The sequence below is a fragment of the Gobius niger genome (genome assembly GCF_951799975.1).
Source record: "Gobius niger genome assembly, chromosome: 17".
In the NCBI taxonomy this organism is placed as follows: Eukaryota; Metazoa; Chordata; class Actinopteri; order Gobiiformes; family Gobiidae; genus Gobius; species Gobius niger.
Genome location: NC_136868.1, coordinates 2,160,438 through 2,187,870, shown reverse-complemented (window position 1 = coordinate 2,187,870; position 27,433 = coordinate 2,160,438). Strand labels below are relative to the sequence as shown.

Sequence of the window (27,433 nt, the reverse complement as noted above, 5' to 3'; positions counted from 1 at the left end):
AAAAGTGCTGCAAAAACTCACATCTAAATGAGTCAAAATGAGTTGAATTAAGAATATTTGACCATATTTTCAGTCATTTTGACTTGAGTCGACAAATCCGCCAAATGACTGAGTATCTGTCAGGGCTGAACGATATGGACGAAATTTAACATCTCGATATCGATGCGATATAACTACGGGTTAGGTGAAAACCAAGCATTTTTCAGAAAAATAAAATCATAATACAAAAGAGTGCAGTTTTATTGATGAAAATCTATACACTGCAAAAAGTAATTAACTAGATCAGTATAAACATCTCAATCTGAGCACAATAATCCAAAGTTTAGTTGTTTTGTCTAGTTAAGTTGTTCTTGGGCATTTGTCCCGGATTATTTCACTTGTTCTGAGATGTTTCTGACTCGTTTCGATACGTTTCATCCTTATTTCAGGTCATTTTCTTTGCCAATGGGGAAAGAACATTGGTCTTATCTCATTGGCAATTTTACTTTCTTATTTCAAGCGAGATTTACCCTAGAACTGGTCTGAAATGTCCTCAAACAAGCAAAGGAAACTTGGTCCGATCAGGAAAAGTGTCTAAATGAGTGAAAACCGCTCAAAACGAGATACATTTCCTCAATTCAAGTCATTTAAGCCAATGCTTGATATTCACTTTTTGCAGGGTACATCGTTGATATCTTGCTTTTTTATTTTAATATTTTGAATGTTTATATCTCGATTTCAATACGATAACAATATATTTTTCCTTTGCGATATTGATATCTTCAATGTTCATATCCCGATATCGTAGGCCTGGGCGATTAATCGAATTTTAATCTAATCGAGATTATACATCATACATGTGGAGGAACTCATCCAAATCTGAGAGGGTCACCAGGGGAGGATTCTGAGCATGTGGGTTATATGGGACGGAATGACCCTTAAGACAATTTATGCAGATTTTTGAGAAGGTTTGCACTGAAAAAAGAGCCAAAGATACAATCATTTATTTGCTTAAAATAAGATAAATTAACCTACACACTTAAAATAAGACAAAAACACTCGAGACAAAAAGTCAAAAGCACGAAAAATGGTCCAGACCTGCTCAGAATCAGTACAATACCTGGTAATTCAATGCCATTTTAAGTTTTACTCAACCTTCCCAATAACTGTAGGAATCAGAAACATGAGGCACAGGGTCGACGAGTTCAGCCAAAGTAACTGCCTCCCTTTGACATCGACAAACGCTGGAACAGCTCTGGTTTTGTTCAGAGCTCTCATTTTCATAGCGCGAGCCGGGGCATAATGAGCGTATTGTACCGTGTGCGTAGGCAAATAAGATCTTATGCAAAGCTCTTACCAAAACTGAACTCAATATAAATATAAAGTCTGCTTGATAAGAAAGGTTCATCTCAATGCAATTCAGCTTTTCAACAATCAACATGAGCAGGGCTGGACTGGGACTGAAAACCAGCCCTGGACTCTGGTCAGCCTGGCCCAAATCAGCGTAAATGTGATACTTCCACAAATACACATGTGAACCTCTGACCCCCCGCCTTAACCCAGAGCATTTTCTCCAGTTCGGCTTTGCCCAAATCTAAAAGCTTCTTGACTGGAGAGCAACACTGTAACGCCTCATGTTTTTGTTGCTTTTTCATTACTTTTTTGTGGCTTTTTGGCGTGTTTTCGTCACTTTTTTGTCACTTTTTCGTTGTGTTTTCGTCTCTTGTTTATCTGGGTTTTTTTCATGTTTTTTGTGTTTTTTTCATCGCTTTTTTCATTGCTTTGTCGTCACGTTTTCGTCACATTGTTGTTGCTTTTCCAGCACGTTTTTGTTTTTGGATGCTTTTATTTTAACCCCTTAACTCCCACCTGAACCGAGCACATTGAGAAGAGCGACAAAACTGAAACGAAAACAATGATGGAAATGTGACAAAAAAGTGACGAAAAATGGATAAAAAAGTGGCAAAAATGTCACAAAAATGACAAAATAAATGACAAAAAAATTACAAAAAAATGACAAAAATGTGACAAAAAAACGACAAAAAAATGACAAAAATTAGACGAAAAAAGTGACAAAAATTTGATAACAATTTGTCCAAAAAATGACAAAAATTAGACGAAAAAATGACAAAAATGTGACAAAAAATGACAAAAAAATGAGTTACAAAAATGAGTTGAATACGCAACAAAAAAAATGAAAAAAATCTGATGACGTGAGGAAAAAGATCCTCTCGGTTCAGGCGGGAGTTAAGAGGTTAAGCTTTTAGATTTGGGTAAAGCTCGGTTAAGGGTAAGGTAAAGTGAGAGGCCAGACCGGTGGCCCTGGAGCCAGTGGCCCTTCTGTGCTCTTCCAGAACACAGGACATATGGCCAGTCCAGCCCTGAACATGGGTTTAAATGACTTGAATTGAGAATATGAATCTTGTTTTGAGCGGTTTTCACTCATTTAGACTCTGTCCTGATCAGACCAAGTTTACTTTGCTTGTTTGAGGACATTTCTCACTAGTTCTAAGGTCAAATCTTGGAACACCCCGCCTTTCAGATGTATAAAATACATGAATGAACAGTGTTTGATAAAAGCAGCACATTTACTCCTCATGTAAAGGGAGAAACCGTTAGCGTGAGCCTGGGCTGACCTGCACCACTGGGTGTCCTCCGGTGGGGGCCTTGACTGCGCCCCTGCTGCCCTCGGTCTCGTAGTGCGCCCTGTGGTGGGGCTTGGGCTGGACCTCGATGTGCAGCTCGAACTGCTCCGTGCGCTTCGGCAGCGGCCACTCCAGCGGAGGTAGCGAGGACACCGGGAGGCTGCGGGAACAGACGGTACTGTCATTATATTTCACAATCGTGTTCAGGCGAGACAGTGCAGTGGAAAAATAAACTACATTCACAGGCAGTTTGAAACTTAAAGGTGCATTATGCAACTTTTTGTGTGGAAATAAGTTGATATTTCTGAGTATTTGACCTTGTACGAGTTATTAACAGCTGGTAAACTTTGTCTTGCATAATATTACGTAACTAAAGAGCAGACGACTCTTCCCTCAGCAACTTTTATTACATTTAAACGCTCATGCTTTCTGATTATTGACAAAACTTGTACTTTTTTTGTTTTGAAAGCCTACATTTACTACAGACAGATATTTAAAGGCAATCATTCACTAATTACATGTAGAATAAACTGCCTAATTCGACAGTAACATTTATGAAATCATGTTATTTGCTGAAAAAGCGGAACTCGACGGCTGAATGTAAAATGACTCGATAGTTCTGCAGTTCGAGAAGTAGTGCAACTCGACAAGCCGTCTGTTTCGATTGTACGCCGGCCCTTTGCCAGCATGCCGTTGGCTGAAAGTGAAAGCTTGAATTTACTTTTTTACACCTTCTCATTCCTACAGCTGCCTGGCCAATTCAAAATCCGAACAAGCCCAGACTCCTCACGGTCTGTTCCGCACTAAAATCCATGTTTCAGGCAGTGGTTTTGAACCTCAAATGTCATTACGTGAATTAAGAGAAACTAAGGCTTTGAATGTCATTAAAAAGCAAATTCAAACAGGCATTAAATCTCATTATCCTGGAAAATCATGACCGTTTTAACTGTATAAGTTTATCGAAAATACCAATTGTTGCTGAAATTGCAAGTTTTGGCTGAAATTGACCACATTTTCTTGCTCAAAGGTTTCCTGTTTTGCCCAATTCTCTTTCCTCTGATTGACGAAATGTTTGCAAATATTTTTTTCTACGTTTGTGGCATTAATATAAAGTATTTGGCCGTTAAAAATGGCATTAAAAAGGATTCAATTAGATTCAAACAGGCGTTAAATCTCAATATCCTGGAAAATTATGACCGGTTTTACTGCATAAGTTTATCGAAAATGCGATATCGTTTCTCTAAAACATATTTAGTTGTAGTTTTGGCTGAAATTGACCACATTTTCTTGCAGCTGTGGTTGTTGTAAATGTGCTATAGGAATAAAGTCGACCTTGATCAAATTTAAATTGGAATAATAGAGCCAGATGTAAATGTATGGTTTATACAGGGTTTACACGGGCAGAAGGAAGTCAAATGTAAAGCTTCTGAATGCCCAAATACTATGTTTTAATGCAACAAACGCAGAAATCAGCGCATACTTCATTTCTTAAGATTTGCAAACATTTCATCAATCAGAGGAAAGAGAATTGGGCAAAACAGGAAACTTTTGAGCAAGAAAATGTGGTCAATTTCAGCCAAAACTTGCAATTTCAGCAACAATTGGTATTTCCGATAAACTTATACAGTAAAAACGGTCATAATTTACCAGGATATTGAGATTTAACGCCTATTTGAATCTAATTAAATGCTTTTTAATCACATTCAAAGCCTTCATTTCTCTTAATTTAGGTTCAAAACGCAATAAAATCTCAAAATTGACCACAGCGTGAAACATCGATTTTAGAGAGGAATATAGAGTAAGCATAGAGTAAGTAAGTAGACTGCGCCGCGTTTCTCACCTGCAGAGGCTCGACACCAGCGGCTTGGGCCAGATCTGGGGGATGACGAAGAACGGCTCCGGGGCGGCCTTGGTCTTCAGCTCCTGGTCACATGACACCAGGTAGTTGGGCTCCCCGTTGTTCTCCGGGTACAGCGTGTACAGCTGGTTGGCCGTCTTCACGATCTTGGTGGGCACGAGGCCGGGCTGTCCCACGCCAAACCCGTTCATGGCGTCGCCGAGGCCGGGGTAGTGCGCCCCGATGGCGAGCTCCTCGTGCCTGCCGTGGGGGGAGGGGCTTCTCGAGCGGTGCCCTGGGAGCAAAGCTGCGGGGTAGAAAACACACAAGGCATTTTCTTCAACGTTCTTACTTCTTTCACAGCAGATTGGTTTGTAATTAGTTAATTTACTCATGTACATTTCCTTAAGTAAAGTCGGCGACACATTTAAGAGCAGTTATATTAGAATTTTGCTGATGCCATTTATTTATTTTCATTCAATATAATTTTTTATTTTTATGTCTCTGTCCATCACAGACAGAAAAGCCCATGTCCTAAAGCTCCCAATGCCTGAGCTTTATTCATTTATGTGTTTTTTATTTAACAATAGTATTGAGATGTTACTTAAATGGTCTCTTTTCGTCTTTACTTCAGCTCCTGTAGATTTTCTCGTGTGTTTGTAGTAACTTAGCGAGAAGCTACAGCGTTTTCATTGTTCTGCTGCAGCTCATTTTCCCTCAATATAAACATGCTGTGTGTCTTTAAGTTGGATTTTCTGAGGACTTTTTAGTCGCTGGGTTAGTTTTTCAGATGAATAAACCCCTGGGCATAAAACGGCGTCAGAATGGCCAAAACTGCTAGCCGCGAGTTAGCATCGTTAGCCTGTATGTTGTAAACACTGCAGACGCTGCAGCGCTAACAACATTAAGCTCTGGTTAAATCCAGCTCAGACTCTGGTTTAGAGAGCGCAGTCTGTAATAAAGTCAGCTCTATGTGGATTATTGTGTTTACACTAAACAATTCTCCAGTTTGTTGCTTCTTCTCTCCTCAGCTGAGAGCTGCGCCTCGTAGTAAAGTGAAGATTACTGCGCAGATTTCGAACTACTCCTGGTATTATTACGCCTTACAATATAGTCCCCCCTTTTATCCGCTTAGAAAATCCACATTGTTTAATTTTGTGTAATTATACTTTGTAGTGGAACACTTCACGTAACCATATTTAAATAGGGAAAACGTGGAAGAGCTTGGTAGCTTCTATCTTGACCTGTTTTGGAGCTATAGAGGAGAGAGGGAGAGGCTAAATGCTAACGCCGTCTGCGCTGTGTTTACGTGACTGAAGGCACGGGGGAAGATCAGACAGGTCCTGAAGAACTCGTCAAAGCTCAGGTAAGAACATATCTCAGTATGGAAAAACGGTGGCCTGTTCCTTTAATAAAAACAGCATTTAGTGGTAGAGTAACCTCTTTGTTTTCCCTCTCTGGCAGCTTCGAAAATGACCATTTATGGGCAATTCCAACAATGCCATCTGTATCTACACCCCCTCTTTAAAACACATTCTTAGCCTTCCGACAGATCCGTCCCACACAAACCTGGATTGCGGTACATGTCGTAGGTGCGTTTCCCCTGCGGAGACGTGGAGCGCGAGCCGGCCCTGGGGGAGGGAGATCGCGGGCCCAGGCAGCCCTCTTCGGTCAGGCTGGTGCGGGGCGAGGTGCCTGGGGAGGTGCGGGGAGATCCAGTGTGGATGTTCTGGAAGCGCGGGCACAGGTCACCCGGGTTCTGACCGGTGTTGCTCGGGGACACGCAGGGGGACGCCCAGGGGGAGTAGCTCTCCGAGTGCCAGGAGGTGGAGGAGTTGCTGCTGGCGGGGCTCAGGCACTGCGGCTCTCGGTAAGCCAGGTTGTCGTGCCCGGGGACGGTGAGCGTGGGTCTGGGGCTGAGGTTCTGGTGGTGGTTGTGGAGGGGGTCATGCTGGAAGTGCTCGCGGGACGGGGTGATCTCGATGCGGGGGCTGAGGGCCAGGTGGTACCCCCCTCTGGTCTCCGGGTGGTCGTACCCGGGCAGGGCCTCTCCGTGGGTGGGGTCGCTGTAGTGCGGGCTGCAGGACTTGAGGGGGAACGGAGACGGTTCGTCCAGCGGGAAGGAGTGATCCGAGTCGGGACTGAGGACTTTGTGGGAGCCGAGGTTTGGGTCATCTGCAAAAAACACGGATATATCCATATGTTAGGACATGTTTTCAGGATATAATTAATAAAACACATCAGGTTAACTCTCAGACACCCACGCATTCACCTGACCATTCCTAGAACAGTAGAGTTTGTTTGACCCCAGGCTGATTTTTCCCTCGTCATAAGACTAAATATTAGTAGGGCTGAAACGACTAATCGATTATTGAAAGAGTCGACAACTATTTTAGTAATCGATCAATCGTTTTCTGGCTCACACAGACTAAAATGGAGCAAAAATGACCAAAAAATGTAGTATTTTAGATGAAAGCCTACTTTGATTTTATATTTAGGGTCTGTAGTGGTTTGTACAATGTGAATTTCATGATTAGAGCCTTCAAGAAACATTTCCCTTAAGTTTACTCCATCAGCACTTCCTTAACCCCTTAACCCCCGCCTGAACTGAGAGGATCTTTTTCCTCACGTCATCAGATTTTTTTTCCATATTTTTTTTTGTCAGGTATTCACCTCATTTTTGTAACTTTTTTGTCATTTTTTGTCACATTTTTTTCATTTTTTCATAAATTTTTCGTCACTTTTTTCTAAATGTTTTCTCACTTTTTTGTCTCATTTCCATCATTGTTTTCGTCTCAGTTTTGTCACTATTTTCACACCTTTTTTCCAGAAGCTTTTGGATTGGGGTAAAGCCAAACTGGAGAAAATGTGCTCGGTTCAGGTGGGAGTTAAGGGTTAAAAGAAAAGCATCCAAAAAAGAAAAATGTCCTGGAAAAGCAACAAAAAAGTGACAAAAACACAACAAAATGTGACGAAAACGTGACGACAAAGCGATGAAAAAAGTAATGAAAAAGCAACAAAAACATGACAAAAAGTTACCATCACTTTTCTAGATTTTAGCTTCCAAATGAGGCGTTACAGTGTTGCTCTCCAGTCAAGAAGCTTTTAGATTCGGGCAAAGCCGAACTGGAGGAAATGCTCTGGGTTAAGGCGGGGGGGTCAGAGGTTCACATATGTATTTTTGGAAGTGTCACATTTACTCTAATTTGGGCCAGACTGACCAGAGTCCAGGGCTGGTTTTCAGTCCTTTCAGTTTTTTTTTTTATGTTGCATTTTCATGACTTTTTTGTGGCTTTTCGTTGTGTTTTCGTTGCTTGTTTTTCGGGTTTTTTTTCATGTTATTGTTGTTTTTTCATCGCTTTTTTCATCGCTTTGTCGTCACGTTTTCGTCACATTTTGTTGTGTTTTTGTCACTTTTTTGTTGCTTTTCCAGGACATTTTTCTTTTTTGGATGCTTTTCTTTTAACCCTTAACTCCCACCTGAACCGAGCACATTTTCTCCAGTTTGGCTTTACCCCAATCCAAAAGCTTCTGGAAAAAAAGGTGAGAAAATAGTGACAAAACTGAGACGAAAACAATGATGGAAATGTGACAAAAAAGTGAGAAAAGTTTGACAAAAAAATTATGAAAAAGTGGCAAAAATGTCACAAAAATGATTTAAAAAAAGTGACAAAAAAATTAAAAAAAAAAATTACAAAAATGTGACAAAAAATTTATACAAATATGACCAAAAAATGACAAAAATGAGTTGAATACCCAACAAAAAAATTATGGAAAAAAAAATCTGATGACGTGAGGAAAAAGATCCTCTCGGTTCAGGCGGGAGTTAAGAGGTTAAGCTTTTAGATTTGGGTAAAGTGAGAGGCCAGACCGCGGTGGCCCCTCTGTGCTCTTCCAGAATGGACACATGGCCAGTCCGCCCCTGGTCCAGTGTATCTGTTTTGGTCAGTTATACAATGTCCCTGTGTCAAACAAAAACTGCAGTAATGAAGTATCCGAGAGTCTCACATGGAAGCGCGCGCCCAGAGCTGAACAAGTGCACTTCCTCCTTACAAAACTGTGGTAAATAAACAAAGAACCGAAGCACCGTGGAAACAAAAGCCTCAGTGGAAGAAAGTGAAGACTCTGGAGCGCGTGTGACCGTGAAAGCCTGACGGGACCCACCTTGATTCCCCCCCGCCGCGTCGCTGCCAGGAGGCTCGTACTCAAACAGGTACTCAAACTGCAGGTCCTCCTCCGGGCAGCTCACGCCGCTCAGCTCTTCCTCCAGGTCCTTCTGCTCGTAAAACGCGCTCATGTGTCCAACTTTTCCCCCCTCGTTCTCCCCGAATGGTTTTGTTTGGTGTTTTTTGAAAGAAGGAGCCTGCACGCGCGTCGGTGCGCCCTGGGGGGTTTCCTGCTTTCGCTGTCACAGGCGGAGGGAGGCGTGTCCGAAAATGTCAAACTCCGAGCGCCTCTTTTTCAGGTTTGGTTTGGTTTGGTTTGTGCGTCACGCGTCTGTGGCGGAGGAGAGATGAAAGAGGAGTCCCAGAAACGAGGCGCGCGGACGCAGACTGGGGAGGTGCTGCCCCCACGCGGAAGAGGAAGGAAGTGATGAGGCAGACGGGATTTATCACCAAGTTACATTTGGTGTGGCTTTACTTTGAGAGTCGTTTTTATGAGCCTGCCACTGTTGGGGAAGCTACTTTAGAACTGTAATATATTCTATGTTAGTAGTTACAGCTATATCATGTGTTTGTATTACATATTACTGTTTCAAAAATGTAATCCAGTTACACTACTTTGAGTTACTTTTTAGTTACTCTTGGCCAGGGGCGGACTGGGACTGAAAAACGGCCCTGGACTCTGACCAGCCTGGCCCAAGCACTTCCCCAAAGACATATCTTAACCTCTTACCTCCCGTCTTAACCGAGTGCCTTTTCTCGAGTTCAGCTTTACCCAAATCTAAAAGCTTCTCAACTGGAAAGCAACGGTGTAGCGCTTAATTTGAAAGCTAAGCCTACAAAAGTGATTGCTGCATTTTTTGTGTTGTCTTTTTGTTGCTTTTTCATTGCTTTTTTGACTCTTTATTCCTTTTCCATCGCTTTTTTCATTGCTACGTCGTCACGTTTTTGTCACTTTTTTGTTGCTTTTCACCCTCGTTTTCGTCGCTATTTCAATGCTTCTCTTTTAAGCTTTTAGACTTGGGTAAAGCTCGGTTAAGGTGGGGGGTAAGAGGTTAAGGAGAAAATTCAGAGGCGGGACCGGTGGCCCGAGAGCCAGTGGCCCTTCTGTGCTCTTCCAGGATGGACATGTGGCCAGTCCGCCCCTGATCTTGGCAAAATACGACCCGAAAATAGTAATAATGCCACTGAGTAAAACTGCCGTCGAAGATTTCCTTTTTCTTTGCTTCCCACATTCTCTCATGTTTGTTTTGACGACGTTACGGAACCGCAGATCTTACACCAGCGTCGCTGTTAGGGGGAGTTTGGCTTTTTTTTCCTGTACATCAACACAAACCATTTAAATGCACTTGTAACTCTCGAGTTACTTAAAGAGACCAGATGCAGTTGGTCGTTTTATGCTCACTACTGCCACCTCAGGTCTTACGCATAACTGCAGTCTCTATATTCAGCTCGTGCATGACGGCACTTCTGACCCGAAGTAACAACTTTCTGAGTGACAGAGACAGTTGTGGTGAAAAGGTTTGGGCTCATTCTACACATTAGGACATGGAGGAACATACATAATTCTAAAAAAAAATTTAAGGGGGGGTATTATGCAAAATGAACTTTTTCAAGCTTTCCCTCATGTTATTCTGTCACTCCCTCATTAAAAACATGGCTGAAGTGTTGCCTTGGCACATTCACGTATTTCTGAGTCATCTGTAAAAACTCTGATGGCGGCCATTTTAGGGATAGGTTTGCCTGAGTCCTCCTAGGAACGCCCCCACCTCCTGGAGACGCCTCCGAGCTTTCGTCACCAGCCGAGTAACCGACCACTGCTCCTCAGCAGAACCCCCTCCCCACTGATGCCACAGACAGCGTGTGGAGGGGGCGTGTCTAAAGGCTCAGAGGTTCTTAAAGAGACAGAGGCCTATTTCAAGACATTCACTACAGCCATTTTGAGAGAGACATTTTATACAAGGCAGTTATTCTAATTTACTGCATTTACAGACCAACAGAAGGTTTGTCATCATTGTAGTGTGATATAGACTGGTGCTATGGGACTGAAAAAAGCAGAATACCCGCTCTTTAAACTCTGTATAGTCCCTTCAAACTGTAATTACTAATATATTACCATAATTGGTTCAAATATTATGGTTCACCTCTGTGTAACACCTTTGCCTGTCTCTCTGCTGAAATACGCCTCCCTGGAGAAAACAGCCAAATATCAATAACTTTTTCTCCAGTCAAACCAGAACTGACTCTTTATTTGTTCACGTATTGTTTAACCATGTGGCCCCTCGACTTGGTTCAGGCTGATATTGTTCCACCACTTTCCCTTTAATCTGGCAGCACGAGTGCCCTCTGCGGCAGCGCGACATGTACCGCGTCAAATCTCACGCCAAACCCAGTGAACTCGGGCGTGGTGGTGGCAGTGGTCGCTTATTTCCTCTTCTCCGCGCGTAAACGGGGTATTAAACATTCATCACACGTGGATAAACCATCTGGCTCGGCTTTTCCTCCTCTGGTGTTTCGTATCGAGCCTGGACGTGAGACCCGTGTGTCCGCCTCTGATGGGAGTCCCGAAGGGGTTCCCCGAGCCTTAATCCAGCAGCACGTGACCAGCGCACCGTGCGTAAAGAAAAGCAAAGGCGTTCACTGTCACTGCAGGGCGCGTAACTGCTGCGTATAGATTATTTTCCAAGTGTTTTTCGGTTACAAAGGCAGGAAAGGCGGACTTAACACGGATTCACTGCAAAAAGTAAATATCAAGCATTGGCTTAAATGACCTGAATTGAGGAAATGTATCTTGTTTTGAGCGGTTTTCACTCATTTAGACACTTTTCCTGATCGGACCGAGTTTGCTTTGCTTGTTTGAGGACATTTCAGACCAGTTCTAGGGTAAATCTCGCTTGAAATAAGAAAGTAAAATTGCCAATGAGACAAGACCAATTTTCTTTCCCCATTGGCAAAGAAAATGACCTGAAATAAGGACGAAATGTATCGAAACGAGTCAGAAACATCTCAGAACAAGTGAAATATTCTGGGACAAATGACCAACAACTTCTTAACTAGTCAAAACAACTAAAATTTGGATTATTGTGCTCAAATTGAGATGTTTATACTGATCTAGTGCAGTGTTGTTTCTGTCTTTGAGTCTCGTTACGCCGTCATTACGCACAGGCGATGTACAAACGCTCCACAACAGTGATCAATACTCACTTCAAGACCGTAAACACTTATAGTTGATCAGAGCTGAAGTGCCCATGACTGTGGTAAATATGGCACACATGACAACAGGCAACACAGACATGAGTCAAACATGTTCCTCGAGACATCAAATCCAGATCATCCACGCGCACATCATTCACACACAGGCTCGTCCAGGTTCACACATGACATGAAGTAACAAAACGTTGCCAAAAAAGTGAATGAAAATATCAAATTGTAAAGTGTTAGTTACCAGAGACACAACACTGAAGCTGTACCTTGATCCATTGCCCTCATGGCGTGGTACTGCGCCAGCCTCCACGTCTCTCTAAACATCTGGAGGAAAAAAAGTCTTTCAAAAGCGCGAAGTAATGAAAGAATGAACGTCCTTAATCAAAAAAGTCGGTTAGAAACGCCGAAAGGAAATGGAAGCGCACTACAGAGGGAATTGCCATACAGTTCTTGTGCGTAAAAATGCCAAAGAATGTGTCCAAAAACAGGCGTCTGTGGCGGAGAAGTCTCCCCTCGCTCGTGTCCAGGGAGTGTGGAGCGGCTTCCTTCCCCGCTGCCGTGTTTATAATGCTCCCATGCTGTAAAATAACGGGATTCCCTCTTGTGTTTCCTCCTGTTTGCGCGCCTTCGCCATGGAAACCTGGCCGGCGTCCATGTCGGAGACTCAGGGCTTTCCTGCAGCAGGAGCCCCACACTCAGGAATCCATGACGTCTCCGGCCGCCGGAGCCAAGGCATTTCGCTTCACTCTGCGGCCGCGCGCGCTCGCAGTTTCAGACAGTAGCGCACAAGCGGCTCATTGTGGGCGCGAGCGCGTACACCACCCTGCCTGGACTGGGAGGGAGGAGGGAGGGAGGGAGAGAGAGGGGGGTGAGAGGGAGAGAGGAGAAAGAGGAAACAGGGGAGGGGGAGATAGAAGAGGGGGCAAAGGAGAGAGGGAAAGAGAGACAGCAGAGCGCGAGAGGAGAGGGGAGAGAGGAGAGAGAGGAGGAGAGAGGAAACAGGGGAGGGGGAGATAGTGAGAAGGGAGAGGGGGAAAAGGAGAGAGGACAGGAGAGGAGGGAGAGAGAGGGGAAAGAGAGGTGGGAGAGAGGGGGAGAGGAGAGAGAGAGAGGGGGAAGAGAGGAGAGAGAGAGAGGAAACAGGGGAGAGGGAGATAGTGAGAAGGGAGAGGGGGACAAGGAGAGAGGACAGGGAAGAGAGGAGGAGAGAGGAGAGAGAGGGGAGATACAGGAGGAGGGATAGAGAGAGAGGAGAGAGGGAAAGAGAGACAGCAGAGCAAGGGAGGAGAGGGGAGAGAGGGGGGCGAGAGGGAGAGAGGAGAGAGAGGAAACAGGGGAGGGGGAGATAGAAGAGGGGGCAAAGGAGAGAGGGAAGAGAGGAGGAGAGAGAAGAGAGAGAAGAGAGAAAGACAGCAGAGCGAGAGAGGGGAGAGACGAGAGAGAGAGGGGGAAGAGAGGGAAAGAGAGAGAGAGAGGGGGGGAGAGAGGAGGAGAGAGGAGAGAGAGGGGCGATACGGGATAGAGACAGAGCAGAGGGGGAAGAGAGGTGGGAGAGAAAGGAGATGGGGGAGGTAGAGAGGGAGGAAAGAGAAAAGGGAGGGGAGAAAGGAGAGAGAGGGAAGAGACTTTGTAGTGGAGGCATCTGTCAGTGTTCATTTTGAAAACACTCTAAATCTTAGTCTTGGTCTTTAAGAGTCTTTTAGTAATATTTCTGCATGGCTTTAATGTAATTATATTTATACTTGTGTTTTGTGTGTTGCATTGCATGTCTATTAAGCTACAGAGAAAACTGAAAAACAAATCTGAATTTATCTGATTCTACATTAAACCTTTCTCACAGAATCTATTGCACATATCGGATAAAGTGCACGTGTGAAAGCTGGTCAACAGTGGGGGGGCTCATCTGCACATGTTTTACTCACACAAAATGGTCGCTTCAACAGGCCCACAGATAGATTTAGATTTTCCAGCTTGTACTCGCTGCACCTGATGTTGATGTGGCCGCCTCGCTTTACAGGTGTCCAAACATCAGCTTTATCCTGAGAGCAGCGTTTTGGGACAGTTTAGTTGATCTAGAGACGCTAGAGACGTACACGGCGTTCAAAATGATTATGCAAATTGTGTTTCAGTGTCAAAAAGGTAAAAATAACTGACAATCAATCCAGTGTTAATTTTGACAACATATTTTATTTTAGTTTAGTCTTTTGCTAAAATGTAATTTAATTTTAGTCAAGATTTAGTCAAAAAAATCGTTTCAATTTTAGTCTAGTTTTAGTCGACTAAAATTGCATGTCAATTTAGTCGACTAAATTTAAGACTAATTTAGTGGACTTTACATTTATAATATTCATTATAATCATGTTTAATGTTGTTCCTCTGCTTCATGGAGCTGCTCCACATGAACAAAGCTCAGAGCTGATCCTTTAACAGAGAATTTACATGATCTGAGGCTCTTTCAGACGCTCAATAGAAGTTTGGATGATTTTAGTCTCTCCTTTTCATTTTTATTTAGTCTTATTTTAGTCGACTAAAACATCTGGACATTTTTGTCACAGTTTTAGTCTCATGAGAAACTTTTAATATAGTTTTAGTCCAATTTTAGTCGTCAAAAATATCACTTTGACTAAAATTAAGACTAAATATTTTAGTCGACGAAATTAACACTGCATCAATCTCAGGGACCTGGGATGAGAAGTTGTCAGATAAGCCCAGGAAAAACTACTGAAAAATGATTATTAAGCAGATCATCATTTTCAAGCAATATGGGAAAGAAAAAGGATCTCTCTGCTGATGAAAAGCGTGAAATAGTTGAATGCCTTGGACTAGGTGTGAAAACCTTCTTAATCATCGCACTGCTGGTGCCTCTGGAGTCTCCCGAACATGAAGGTGTCGGAACCTCCAGAGGCTGCAGTTGGGCATAAACCTTCTCTCCGGCCTCCCCTAAACTGTTCATTGAAGCTGAAGCAGAAACGGCTGCAGTGGCTCAGAAATACATGAACTCATTTTCAAACAGTCTTGTTCACTGATGTGTGACCCTGGATGGTCAGATGGATGGAGAAGTGGATGTTTGGTGAATGGCCACCATGTCCCAACAAGGCTGTGACGTCAGTAAGGAGGGGGCGGAGTCATGTTTGAGCCAGAATCACGGGGAGAGTCGGCCTCTTTACGATCCCTGACGGTGTGAAAATGACCTCTCTCTGACTGACCACTGTCTTCTCTGGTACAAAAAGAAGAGCCGTGTTTTCCTGAACAAGATCATCTTCCTCATGACAACGCACCATGTCCTGCTGTAAAGAAAACCTCTGCATCACTGGCTGCTATGGGCAGAAAAGGAGAGAAACTCATGATGTGGACCCCCTCCTCCCCTGACCAAAACATCTATGAGGGCGGGAGGCAGTTTTCATCCAAGCAGCAGCTCTTTGAGGCTATTCTGACATCCTGCAAAGAAATCCAAGCAGAAAAAATGAAAATCTTAGAAACATGTCATTTGCATTTCAGTGCACATGGCCTGGAATGATCCTGACCCCAATTAATCCATTAATAATTTCACAGACTGTACAATGGACACCCACTATTCTTAGTCCTGTAAGGATGAGGAAAGCTCAGAGGAAACCCGCGGGGAGCCCCAGGGGAGCGCACACAGACAATAGCTCCTGTCAGGACGTGTAACTGATGAATACAAATACTTTATACACTGGGCAGTCTGTGAAACTACTGGCAGCATCTCGAGGAAAAATGTCATGCGTCGAGAGAAGCAAAGGATGAAGCCAAAAGGTGACGTAAATCACATGTCGAGGTTAAGACAAACTCATAAACATAAATATTAAAGCTCCAAATCTGGAGAAGACATCTTCATCAGGCAGGACTGTGTCACCCTCGGCCCTGCACACGTTCATCACTACATAAGGCAGACATGGACCTGGTAGTAACGTGGGAGTCGTGTGATGTTGCTCCTCAGTGTCTGTCTGACCTGCTGCAGAACCTACACCCCTGCTCGCTCCCTGAGGTCAGACCTGTCCTTGTTGCCAGATTCACACTGACCCAAAAGAGCCGCACTCGGGTCGAGAGCTCCTTTAGGTCGACTGGTCGAGCCTGTGTAAAAACCTCCAGAGTTGAAAGTGAAACTACAGTTTGTTATTAGCGGTCTTTGTGTTTTGTATATACAGTGGTAAGTATGGCCCCTCCATTTAAAGGAACAGGCCACCGTTTTTCCACACTGAGATATGTTCTTACCTGAGCTTTGACGAGTTCTTTAGGACCTGTCTGATCTTCAGTCACGTAAACACAGCGCAGACGGCGTTAGCATTTAGCCTCTCCCTCTCTCCTCTATAGCTCCAAAACAGGTCAAGATAGAAGCTACCAAGCTCTTCCACGTTTTCCCTATTTAAATATGGTTACGTGAAGTGTTCCACTACAAAGTATAATTACACACAATTAAACGATGTGGATTTTCTAAGCGGATAAAAGGGGGAACTATATTGTAAGGCGTAATAGTACCAGGAGTAGTTCGAAATCCACGCAGTAATCTTCACTTTACTGTGCGGATGCCAAATTACTCCTGGGAAAACATGGAAGAGCTTGGTAGCTTCTATCTTGACCTGTTTTGGAGCTATAGAGGAGAGAGGGAGAGGCTAAATGCTAACGCCGTCTGCGCTGTGTTTACGTGACTGAAGGCACGGGGGAAGATCAGACAGGTCCTAAAGAACTCGTCAAAGCTCAGGTAAGAACATATCTCAGTATGGAAAAACGGTGGCCTGTTCCTTTAACTTTTCAACATTTTGCCATACTATGGGCCATAAACATAAATGTATTTAATTGAAATTTTCACAATAGTGAAGTGAAATGAAATGTATGCATGATTTTTTTTTAAATAAATAAATAAGCTGAAAAGTGTGATGTGCAAAAGTACTGCCCCCCCTTTCCCCTTAGTACAAACAATTGCCTTCAGAAGTCAAAATGTGATCGTTCAGAAATCATCAAGTGATGATTTCTGAACAAAATGGACTTTTTCAAGCTTTCCATCATGTTATTCTGTCACTCCCTCATTAAAAACATGCCTGAAGTGTTGCCTTGGCACATTCACGTATTTCTGAGTAATCTGTAAAAACTCTGATGGCAGCCATTTTAGGGATAGGTTTGCCTGAGTCCTCCTAGGAACGCCCCCACCTCCTGGAGACGCCTCCGAGCTTTCGTCACCAGCCGAGTAACCAACCACTGCTCCTCAGCAGAACCCCCTCCCCACTGATGCCACAGACAGCGTGTGGAGGGGGCGTGTCTAAAGGCTCAGAGGTTCTTAAAGAGACAGAGGCCTATTTCAAGACATTCACTACAGCCATTTTGAGAGAGACATTTTATACAAGGCAGTTATTCTAATTTACTGCATTTACAGACCAACAGAAGGTTTGTCATTATTGTAGTTGGATATAGACTGGTGCTATGGGACTGAGAAAAGCAGAACACCCCCTCTTTAAGAGACTATTGTGGAGCAGAAGCTTCATGAAGTCCAAGGACACACCAGACAGGACCGGGATGAAGTTATTGAGACTTCTTGGTTTCTTTTAAAAAGGCCGCTCTGCCATAAAGGCCAGATTTGTGCAGTGTGCGACTCATAGTTGTTCTGTGGACAGTTTCCCCCACCTGAGCTGTGTCTCTCTGCAGTTCATCCAGGGTCATCACAGGCTTCTCTGTAACAGCTGTGGTCAGTGCTGTCCTTGTTCGGTCAGTAAGTTTAGGAGGACGGCCGGGTCTTGGTAGGTTTGCAGTGATGCCAGACTCTTTCCATTCCTGGATGGTGGATTTAACCCCTTAACTCCCACCTGAACCGAGCACATTTTCTCCAGCTTTACCCCAATCCAAAAGCTTCTGGAAAAAAGATGTGAAAATAGCAACAAAACTGAGATGAAAACAAGATGAAAATGTGAAAAAAGTGAGAAAAAATGGACGAAAAAGTGACAAAAAATGTGCATGTGAATAAAAGTTATTAAGTCAACAATTCACTCATTGGCCTTTGACTTGAAATATTGAATAAACACAGCAGAATATATTGCTTTTTATATTAGATTTTCAGTTTGTTCTGACAGCACATCCAGGTTAATCCGGGTTGTGATCTCTCTGATAAATTCACTGCTGTGCGTGATCTCTTTCTTCCCACTAGAAAGAGCTCTATTATCTCCTGACGTGAACATAAATATTGAGGATTGCGGACGCGTTTGGCCCGTTAACAGACGAGGCGGCCCCGCGCTCTGTGGACATGTTCCACTGAGCCTCGAACCGCTTGTATAATTTCCACATGGACTTTCAGACTGATTTAGTGAGTGTTGAGATGCCTGGAGATGAAGATGGCCTCCTCCTACAACTGAGGCCAAGGCAAAGTCTGCGGCGCGAACCTCGGAAGAAATGGAGTTATGAACTGAAATGTCGATCGATAAAGTGAAATATCCCCTTCTGGAACCGCCAGCTGAACGTGGTGGAGGGGTTTGAGCACCTGAGTGATCCTGGAGCTCTGTTGTTCCCCTGGTTGGGTCTCCCATGGCAGGTCCTAGGTGACGGGTCAGACAAAGAGCGGTTCAGAAGCCCCTTATGAGAGACCAACAGGCCCGGGTAGAGGCTTCTGTGGACCCACCCCCTGCCTTTATGCACTGCAAAAAGTGCCCTACTAAAAGGAAAAAAATCAAGACATTTTGTCTTGTTTTAAGGAAAAAATTCTGCCAATGGGGTCAGCATTTTTTTCTTGCTACGAATTCTTATTTCTAGAATATTTTTCTCATCATAAAACAAGAAAGAAACACTAAATTTAAGCAAATAAATAATTAGAATTAAGCAAAATGTCCTCAGAAAATGGAATAATTTAAGGAAAACATTCTTATTTAGTGAAAAATTGTGGATATTTTACTTAAATGTTGCTTGATTTAAGTAAAATGTTCTAAATTAAACACATTTTTGAGCAAAATGTTCTTAATAAATAGTAATATTTAAGGAAAGTATTGCTGCGCCCAGAGACCCGTCTCCATGATGTGGAGCCAGGCTGATGGTCAGAATCACCTGCTGGAGGATTCACCTATTGTACATGTTTTTAGTGTTAGACACAGGGAGAACATGCTCCACACAGAAAGGCCCCGTCCTGGTGGGAATCGAACCCGGGACCTTCGAGCTGTGAAGCTGAGGCTCTAACCGCTGTGCCACCGAGCCGCCCACTTTAAAGAATGGAATGTTTTATCTCTCTGTGAGAAGCAGTTCTTACATTAAGAGTTGTTGATCTTAGTTTTTCCTAAAATAAGAGAAAATATTCTTTGTCTAAAACTGAAGAAGATTCAAAAAGTTTTTCTTTCTTGCTACAAGTAATATTTGCATGTTTTTAGCAAATTTATCTGAAAAAGAAATGGCTGGATTTTATTTCCTAAAATAAGATTTTTTTTCTCAAGAAAACTTTGCTACACAAAACATTATTACTTTTTAGGGAAAAAATAAGAACTTATTTCTTAAAGTAAGACATTTTTGACTTGCTTAGAATCCACTTTTTGCAGTGTGTGTGGACTTTGCATGTTTCTCTCCCTGTGTCTGAATAGGCTTCCTCCGGGTGCTCCAGTTTCCCCCAACAATCAAGAACATGCACAATAGGTGCCGGCCTATATTAGAGCATTTACGGTGTAACACATAGTTTTAGAAACTAGAAGATCTTGGCTTTCAGATGAAGTATCACACTGGCATAAAGGCAGCAAGCTCTCCTGTCAATACATAATCACTGCTAACACAAACTCTAAACCTAACCCTAAACTGGCTCATGTGATAAAGGAAGATTGCAGAAAGTGAATTAAAAACCCACATTGATCTGAAAAGACAACATTTCGTTTAACACAAGAAGAACAAATGAACTTTTATTAGGATTAAATGAAGCTTAATACTTTCTTTCCCATCAAAGCTCTAAAGAGTTGCACCACATCTTGTGTTTTCCAGCCCCCGGCCCAGAAGCAGTAGCCATAGTATTCAGTGGTGGTAATGTGGCGAGAGTATGAGCAGTGGCAGTGGAAGTGTCCAGATGTTGGAAACGGCGAGTTGCGTGACCTACATAGAGTCCGAGGCAGGGAAGCCCGTATCCCGGCGCGGCGCTGGGACGTGGCCGGCGGCCTCGTCTGGCAGCTGTAAATTCCTCCACCGTTACGGAACGCTTATGCAACTCAAATTATGAATGAGAAAATGACACGGGGAGGGAAACTGCCCGTGTCCAGACGCCCCGCTCTGCACTTCCGCTTTTTAAAGGCTTTTTTTTGTTTCCGTCCCTGTAAAAGCGCTCGGTGAGGTAACGTTGTCTGGGTGACGGGACAGTCAGCGGCGGGCGAGCCGTGATATGGAAATAGAAATTGAACGGTCGTCTCGTTTGCAAACTTTCCTGTCTAGAGCGGAGAGCGGACAATTTATATTAGCGAGCGCGCGGTCTGAGTTGTGTCTGGGGAGGGTTGGGTATCAGACGGGCCAGTGAGGTCTGGAAAATTACATCCAGAGACAGTTTCAGGAGGGATACGGCGCTGTAGGACAACTCACCATCACCTTACGACAAGCCAGGGAGAATATTCATCACTGTTGAAATATTGTTTTACTAGAAACCATTGTACGTCTTTGCTCTGATGTCGTGAGGCTCAGTGGATTTTTGTCCGTATTTGAGACCTGAGGTATCCAGGCAAGGCTCAGAGTTCTACTGGGCGGCAGTGGTGCAGATGCAGCAGTTTGTCTAATAAGCGGAAGGTCTGGGGTTCGTATTCACCTTATTCCGGACGTTCGCGTGGGCGCCGCCATGAATTGTGCCCGCCCCTTTTCTCCTATGTGTTAACCTGGGGCTGGAGAAGTCCACATAAAATCAGTCACTACAAGAAAACAAAGCCGTTTTCAGGCCGCACAGAGAAACTCTGTCGGTGCAAATGAACATCGGACATTTTACACAAATCAATCGACTAAACATCAGATTTGAGCGGAGAATATTTTCCCTCGTTCTCCGTTAAAATGAACGGGCTTCGCGCTCGACCAGAAGTGCTGAGACAACACAAAAAGTGGCAAAAGTGGGCGGGGTGGAATAGATACAGACGGCATCTCGTCATAGAAGGGGGCGTGGCTTTCGCCGAGGGGGAAAATAGAATCTTTAGAGAAACACAATTTTCCCTATTTTTAGCCATTTTCTGGTGGAATATGAACTTATTTATCACATAATTAAAGTCAGGTGTAAATCGGGTCCATATGGATATTTTCTCTCAGCAGATTGTTCAGTAGAAGTGAAAAAACGGCAGTTGTAGCTAGCGCTAGCTAACGTTAGCATTAGCCCGATGCTAACATGTAGCATCAGGTTAGCATTCTCCGTTATTCATGTATTTATGGGCTGTTGAACCACTTTGCTCCTCTCCATGTCTTTGTATCATTATTTAGTAGAAAACTATGTTCATAATTCAACGTTTGTTAAAGCAGTACTAAGTAACGTGTTTACCTTAATAAACCCTCTCCGTAGTCCCTGTGGGGGTGATACAAGTGTTCATGGGATGATTGGAGGGTCTTTCATCGCCCCCTGGTGTCTCTGGACAGAAAACCATGTTTGCAACTTTCCTGCCACCGGTCCGGAGAAAGCAATACACACTAATGGAATCACGAAGAAGAAGCTAACATGCTAACGGGCAAAGCTAACTGCGGGCTAACGTCACTTTAAACAGTATCTCTCCCTTCGCCTTTCCTGTCAGCGTAGTATTTACTCTCCAAGACAATTAATAAGTTAGAAAAAATGTAACTTTAGGGGGAAGAGTTACTTAGTACTGCTTTAAATACCAGAAAATGTGAGCTCCTTTTAAACAAAGGGTGTTTTATTAATTAGCAATTGTAAATACATTGAACACAACTGAAATGAAATGTTTTCTACTAATGCAAAATAAAGTTTGTAAACCAAATGGAACCAGTGTGTAAAGACCAACAAAGTACTTTTGCATCATTCTCACTATAGCTATTGTATCGAGGTTTTATTTTGGTAACTATAGAAACCGGAAGCGTAACAACGGAAGTTAGCTTGCACGGAGAAAAAGACGAAAGAAAAAGTCGGAAAAAGGTTCACGGTAAAAACGGAAAAACTACGGGAAAAGCAATTCAAATTACAAGGTTTAGCTTCGGTCAATTGGGAACAAGGTTTGTACATTTATAGAAATATTTTTTGAGCAACTTGAAATGTTTATTGTATTTTTTGGAAATGCTAATATAACGGATGGTGTTGATTTGTTTTATTCAGCTCTTGGATGGATGGATGGATGGATGGATGGATGGATGGATGGATGGATGGATAGATAAACTTTATTGTCCTCAATGCGGACATTTGTCTTGGGCTCATTGCCGCAGCTGTCACTCATACAGTACAACCATTCATATAAAACAATTCAGTAAGTCAGTGCAGCCAGTACATCACAATAAAACAATTGAGTTCATCTTAGTTCTGACGCCTCTTCACCTGCTCTTTATCCTTCAGTTTGTTTAGAAGAGACACAGAGTTGGGGAGGAATGAGAGCTTGTATCTGTTGCTCTTGAACCTGTGTGCTCTGTACCGTCTTCCTGATGGGAGGATTTCATATTCACCATTCAGAAAATGTGATGGATTTTCAGTGATTTTCTGAGCTTGGAAGAGGACAGTGCTTTCAAAGGTTTCTTTCAAGGACGGAAACTCCTTTGTGTTGGTCAGCTTCCCTCAGGACGAGTCTCTCAAGTTGTGTTTTGCTCTTCACAGTTAGAGGACCGTCCCAGGCTGCGATCCCGTACCGGACAATACTCTCAAGAATGGCATTGTAGAAGTGGATCAACATTTCTGTGCTCACACCACGCTCTTACGTTGGTTGATGACGACAAGGACGGGAAAAAAAAAGTCATTTCACCACCAGTTCTGGCCTTCGTAAATTGACTGGATGCTACACCTTTGCTTCAGTAGACTTACTTGCGAGCCTCTAAGCTGTAGTACTCTCTTTCCCCAGGAAGTCCGGGGTGGCGTTGTTGGAAAATCTATACTATTTTAAGATTATAATTATAATTTATAGTCTGTTAACCCCCCTACATTCGCAAGAAAACTTGAATGTACTGATAAATACTGAGCCCAATAACATAACAGCCTTATAAACTGACTCTTACATGTACTCGTTTGAGCAACACCATCATGAACATTCATAACCATGCCTGTCATGTTTGAAGACCACTACAGAGGGATTCTGCTCTGGGCCGGGGCTGTTACTATCATTGTGCAATAAGGAATCCCATTTCCTTCCTGCCGCAGCTCCGGACCCTGGAAAACATCGGCCTCTTTTTTTCCAAAGTGCATGAACTAATATATTCCACCAACATGGAAACTACATACGTGCGCATCGCTGTTACGTAACACGGGACTCAGATGTTTGTCGAAGGAATTTCAGAAGCCTTGAGTCCAGTGGAAAGTTGTGCACCGAGCGTCTTACAGATTTTTTCCTCCTTTTTTTTCCTCAAAATCCCATGAAACAATATCCCCCCCTCCGTCGAGACGCTTTCCTGTCCGCTCCAAGTTTCCAGGCAACACAAAGCGGCCGAAACTAAGCATTTTAGCTTCGAGCAACACGCAGCGCTCCTCCCATTAGCGCTAAATAAAGACAGCATTAAGGAGCTATTAAGCGACGAAGGGAAAACTTTGGGGATTTGGGAGAGGCCGAGCGAGTTTCTCGAATGATTGTGGGTGCGAAAAACAATTGAAAGCAGTCCAGAAAGCCACAGGACTAAAAATAGGGCTGGGAGGGCGTGTGCCAGCGCGGTGTGACGAGGCCTGTCAGGCTAAATCCAGGGTTTACACATGAGTTACGCACAAGTTCATTATTTGGGGGGGTCAATCATTCATCGTGGCTTTGACGTTGCTATTTTTACCCCCCCCCGGAGTTGTAGAGCGTAGACGAGTGGAGAAAGTTGAATGCAAATTAGGGCGAGTTCAGACGTGGAACAAAGGCTTCACTGAAACATAGAAATATAAATTAAAGCCCCATTTTGACCGGACCGGACAGGAGCGGTTTGAAGGCGTTTCCACGGCCAAAAGTGATCTGCCCCTGCTCAAGGCCGGATTTATGAAGGGGCTTACAGGGGCTAGACCCAGGGGCCCAGCAGGTTGAAGGGCCCCCGGGCATAAGGAGAAGAACGTGTGCTCAGCTCCCTCTCTGTGAGACTCCCTCACATTTATCAGATTATTTTTTACCCAAGAATAAACCAGGTCTATGCACCATTATTAAAATAAAAAAGATCTCTGTGTGAGGACCCCCAGACCCCCTTTTTAAATGTGTCCCCCCACCAGTCTGGCAGTAGCAAAGGTTCTTCCACGAGGGCCACGGAGCTCAAATTGGGCCTGAAGTGTTGCCTTGGCACATTCACGTATTTCTGAGTAATCTGTAAAAACTCTGATGGCGGCCATTTTAGGGATAGGTTTGCCTGAGTCCTCCTAGGAACGCCCCCACCTCCTGGAGACGCCTCCGAGCTTTCGTCACCAGCCGAGTAACCAACCACTGCTCCTCAGCAGAACCCCCTCCCCACTGATGCCACAGACAGCGTGTGGAGGGGGCGTGTCTAAAGGCTCAGAGGTTCTTAAAGAGACAGAGGCCTATTTCAAGACATTCACTACGGCCATTTTGAGAGAGACATTTTATACAAGGCAGTTATTCTAATTTACTGCATTTACAGACCAACAGAAGGTTTGTCATCATTGTAGTGTGATATAGACTGGTGCTGTGTGGCTGAAAAAAGCAGAACACCCCCTCTTTAAGAAATTACTTCTGCATATTCATTGTAGAGAGAGAGAAATCCAACAGACAGTATATGTACAGATGTTGTTAAGGTGCTATATAAATAAATATTGATTTTACTTAAATCCGGCCCTGGCCCTGCTCCAAAAGGGGGGTCCAAACCCGCTCCAGTCCCGGACCACTTCAGCCATGGGGTCTGGAGCAAACTCTGCAAACTAGACCGGTTTGGGGGGGAAAGGGGAGGGGGGCTTGTCACCGCTCTGATTGGTCAGGCCAATAGTCAGCTTGCATATCGTTCGCCACAAAGCATAACTTATTTTTGTTTTGATTTTGGAAAACATGTAAAAAGTTGTTTTATAGGAAACACATTGTTTTTCTCTTATTGCCTTTTTAACAATACAAAATGACTTAGGCAGTTATGGTTTGTGGCTAACGATATGCAAAGTTTCTTTCTCTTCACAAGGTTCAACTGGTTCACAGAAAATATAGACATTTTTTGCCATCTCTACTCGTAGCCTAAGCCTGATTTTGATGTGAAATCATTCATCCATCCATCTATCCACATGGCACCCCCTGCAGGTGGTGGGTCCACAGAGGGACGGCCTCATGGTTCTAACCGGGCCTGTCGGTCTCTCATAAGGGGCTTCTTGTCTGACCCGTCACCTATAGGACCAGTTTGCCATGGGACCCCGGCCAGGGACACGAAGTCCCCGACAACAGAGCTCCAGGATCATTCGGGCGCTCAAAGAATAGACGAGGAGAGAGATATAACGAAATGGACACTATGACAAATCGAATAAGGGAAGACGTCGGGAAAGAGGGGCAAAATACTGTCGTTTCCCGGCTGTTACTAGACTAACATCACTGAGTAAGTTCTTTTGTTATGTCTAGTGTTGATAAAATGTTACTGTTATTGTTAGGTCAACTCTGCTCGCTGAACTTCCTCAGACCTCTGCTGACGGCTGCAGTGGCTCTGTCTCCCCCGCGGCTGAGCAACATGTTAGTCACAATTCTCCAGCCACGATGTCCTGCGTGTTATCAGTGCAGAGGCAAAACTAATCCACCCACAGACACGGGTATGACAGGTTTCAATGCTTTTGCAAATGGATAACTGATAAGATAAATCTGTTGTAAGTTATAATTAGGATTTTATTTCAGTGAAGCAGCAAAATTAGGCCCTGCCCACACGAAGTCAAGCTGAGGACCAAACACAAAGATCTTTTATCAATCCAGTGTATCGTTCATACGAGCCGGCATTTTGAGGGTCTGTAAACGAACATTTTCCAAACTAGGTCCCAGAGTGGAAAGATCTCAAAACGCCGTTTACGCGGCGCTGTTGATACGACGTCTCTGAAACTTTTGCTAAAACGATGACGTCACAGCTCCAGAGTGATGTCTGTGATCCATAATCTACTGACCTTATAATGAGCTCATGGATCTATGATGGTTTGACTCCGCCCCTCTTTGCTCCACTGCCGTCCACAAGCCACAGGTGACGAGTAGAAAAACACGAGTCAGTCTGTGGTTTTGGACTGACAGTAAAAGTCACTGACAGGTTTTTCTGCTTTAGTCCCGTTACGTGTGAAGAAACAAATAAACTCTCCTCCTCGTCTCTTCTATAGATCCTAAATCCTTAGTTTCATTTTCACTGTTTACATTCCACAAAAGTTTACAGCACATGCGCCTCTACATCTTGTTCTATTATCTGTGTTAGCGTCACAGCGCCTCACACAGGCCTGGAAGATGAATTGCGCCGTTTTCACAGACCTGAGTCGACAATACAAGATGGATATTTCTGAGTTTGTGAACTCTGTTGCCGTTACTGACCTGGTTTGTGTGGAGTCTCGGGCCCAGACCCAGCCCTCGGGCCCAGACCCGGCCCTCGGGCCAAGACCCGGCCCTCGGGCCCAGACCCGGCCCTCGGGCCCAGACCCGGCCCTCGCTCCTCTCTCCATGTCTCAGCATCTGCAGCTCGTCTGTTCCATCGGAGCAACAGTTACATGTTTCCACTTCTGGAAACAAAGACCAAGATAAAACCTTCGGATCATTTGCCTCAATGCTGTGAGTTACATAAGAGCCAAAAAACATGAAGCACAGTGAAAAAAACACCGATCTATGGTCACACTGCAAAACATTTAAATAAATAAATGGGATAAAAGTGTTTCCTTTGATTTAAAAAAAGGGTCTCACTCTTTACTGAGTGCATTGAGATGTCTTGTGTATGAAATGCGCTGCATTAATAAAAATGATAATTAGAACAGTTATTGCTGCAGTGACTAATGAGGATCTGTAATAAAGATACATATTAGAGATTATTAGATAAACTAGATTGGATGGGAGACCGTTTGGGAACTCCAGGACGCCTGAATGTAGTGACTGAGTGATGGGTGGTGGTCGGGGGAGCCAATGGCACAGATTGGCAGCCTCACTTCCATCAGTCTACCCAAGGGCAGCTGTGGCTAAAGTCGTAGCCATGCATTATAATAAATAATTACCCAAGTAAGAGTAAAAGGGTACCTGAGAAAATGGTACTTGAGTAATGTGAGTACTCAGTAACTGAGCATTAAAGTCTGATTTACGATTCAATAGAGACATAAAGGATGACAAACAAAACATGAAAAAAAAATTATGTAAAAATCAGTATTTCCAAAGGAAATGCCAGAAACATATGAACAAACATGAAACACAAACTACATCTGTTTGTGCTGCTTAAAGATTTACTCACATTGGAACGAGCAACTTTTTTCTTATGCAAGTGTCACAGGATGATAAATTTGCACGCAGCATTTTGCACATTTGATTTTATTGTTTGTGTGTGCTTTTATTTTGAAGTGTTTTTATCGTGGTGCG

General features: G+C 43.7%; 1 protein-coding gene across 3 annotated transcripts in view; it reads right to left on the bottom strand.

The window, feature by feature from the left end:
* Nucleotides 1–12,517, bottom strand: part of nfatc2a (nuclear factor of activated T cells 2a) — a 62,547-nt gene extending 50,030 nt beyond the window's left edge. For 2 of the 3 annotated variants that reach the window (XM_079574886.1, XM_079574887.1), the window contains exons 1-4: nucleotides 8,626–8,781; nucleotides 6,031–6,636; nucleotides 4,465–4,768; nucleotides 2,616–2,784 (exon numbers count right to left, since the gene is read on the bottom strand). In XM_079574886.1, the coding sequence (XP_079431012.1) occupies nucleotides 2,616–2,784; nucleotides 4,465–4,768; nucleotides 6,031–6,636; nucleotides 8,626–8,758 (1,212 nt within the window). In that variant the 5' untranslated portion in view covers nucleotides 8,759–8,781. Of the gene's footprint in view, nucleotides 1–2,615; nucleotides 2,785–4,464; nucleotides 4,769–6,030; nucleotides 6,637–8,625; nucleotides 8,782–12,094 lie in introns of those variants that run through there. The other variant, XM_079574888.1, reaches the window with a different exon arrangement.
* Between the last annotated feature and the right edge of the window lie 14,916 nt (nucleotides 12,518–27,433).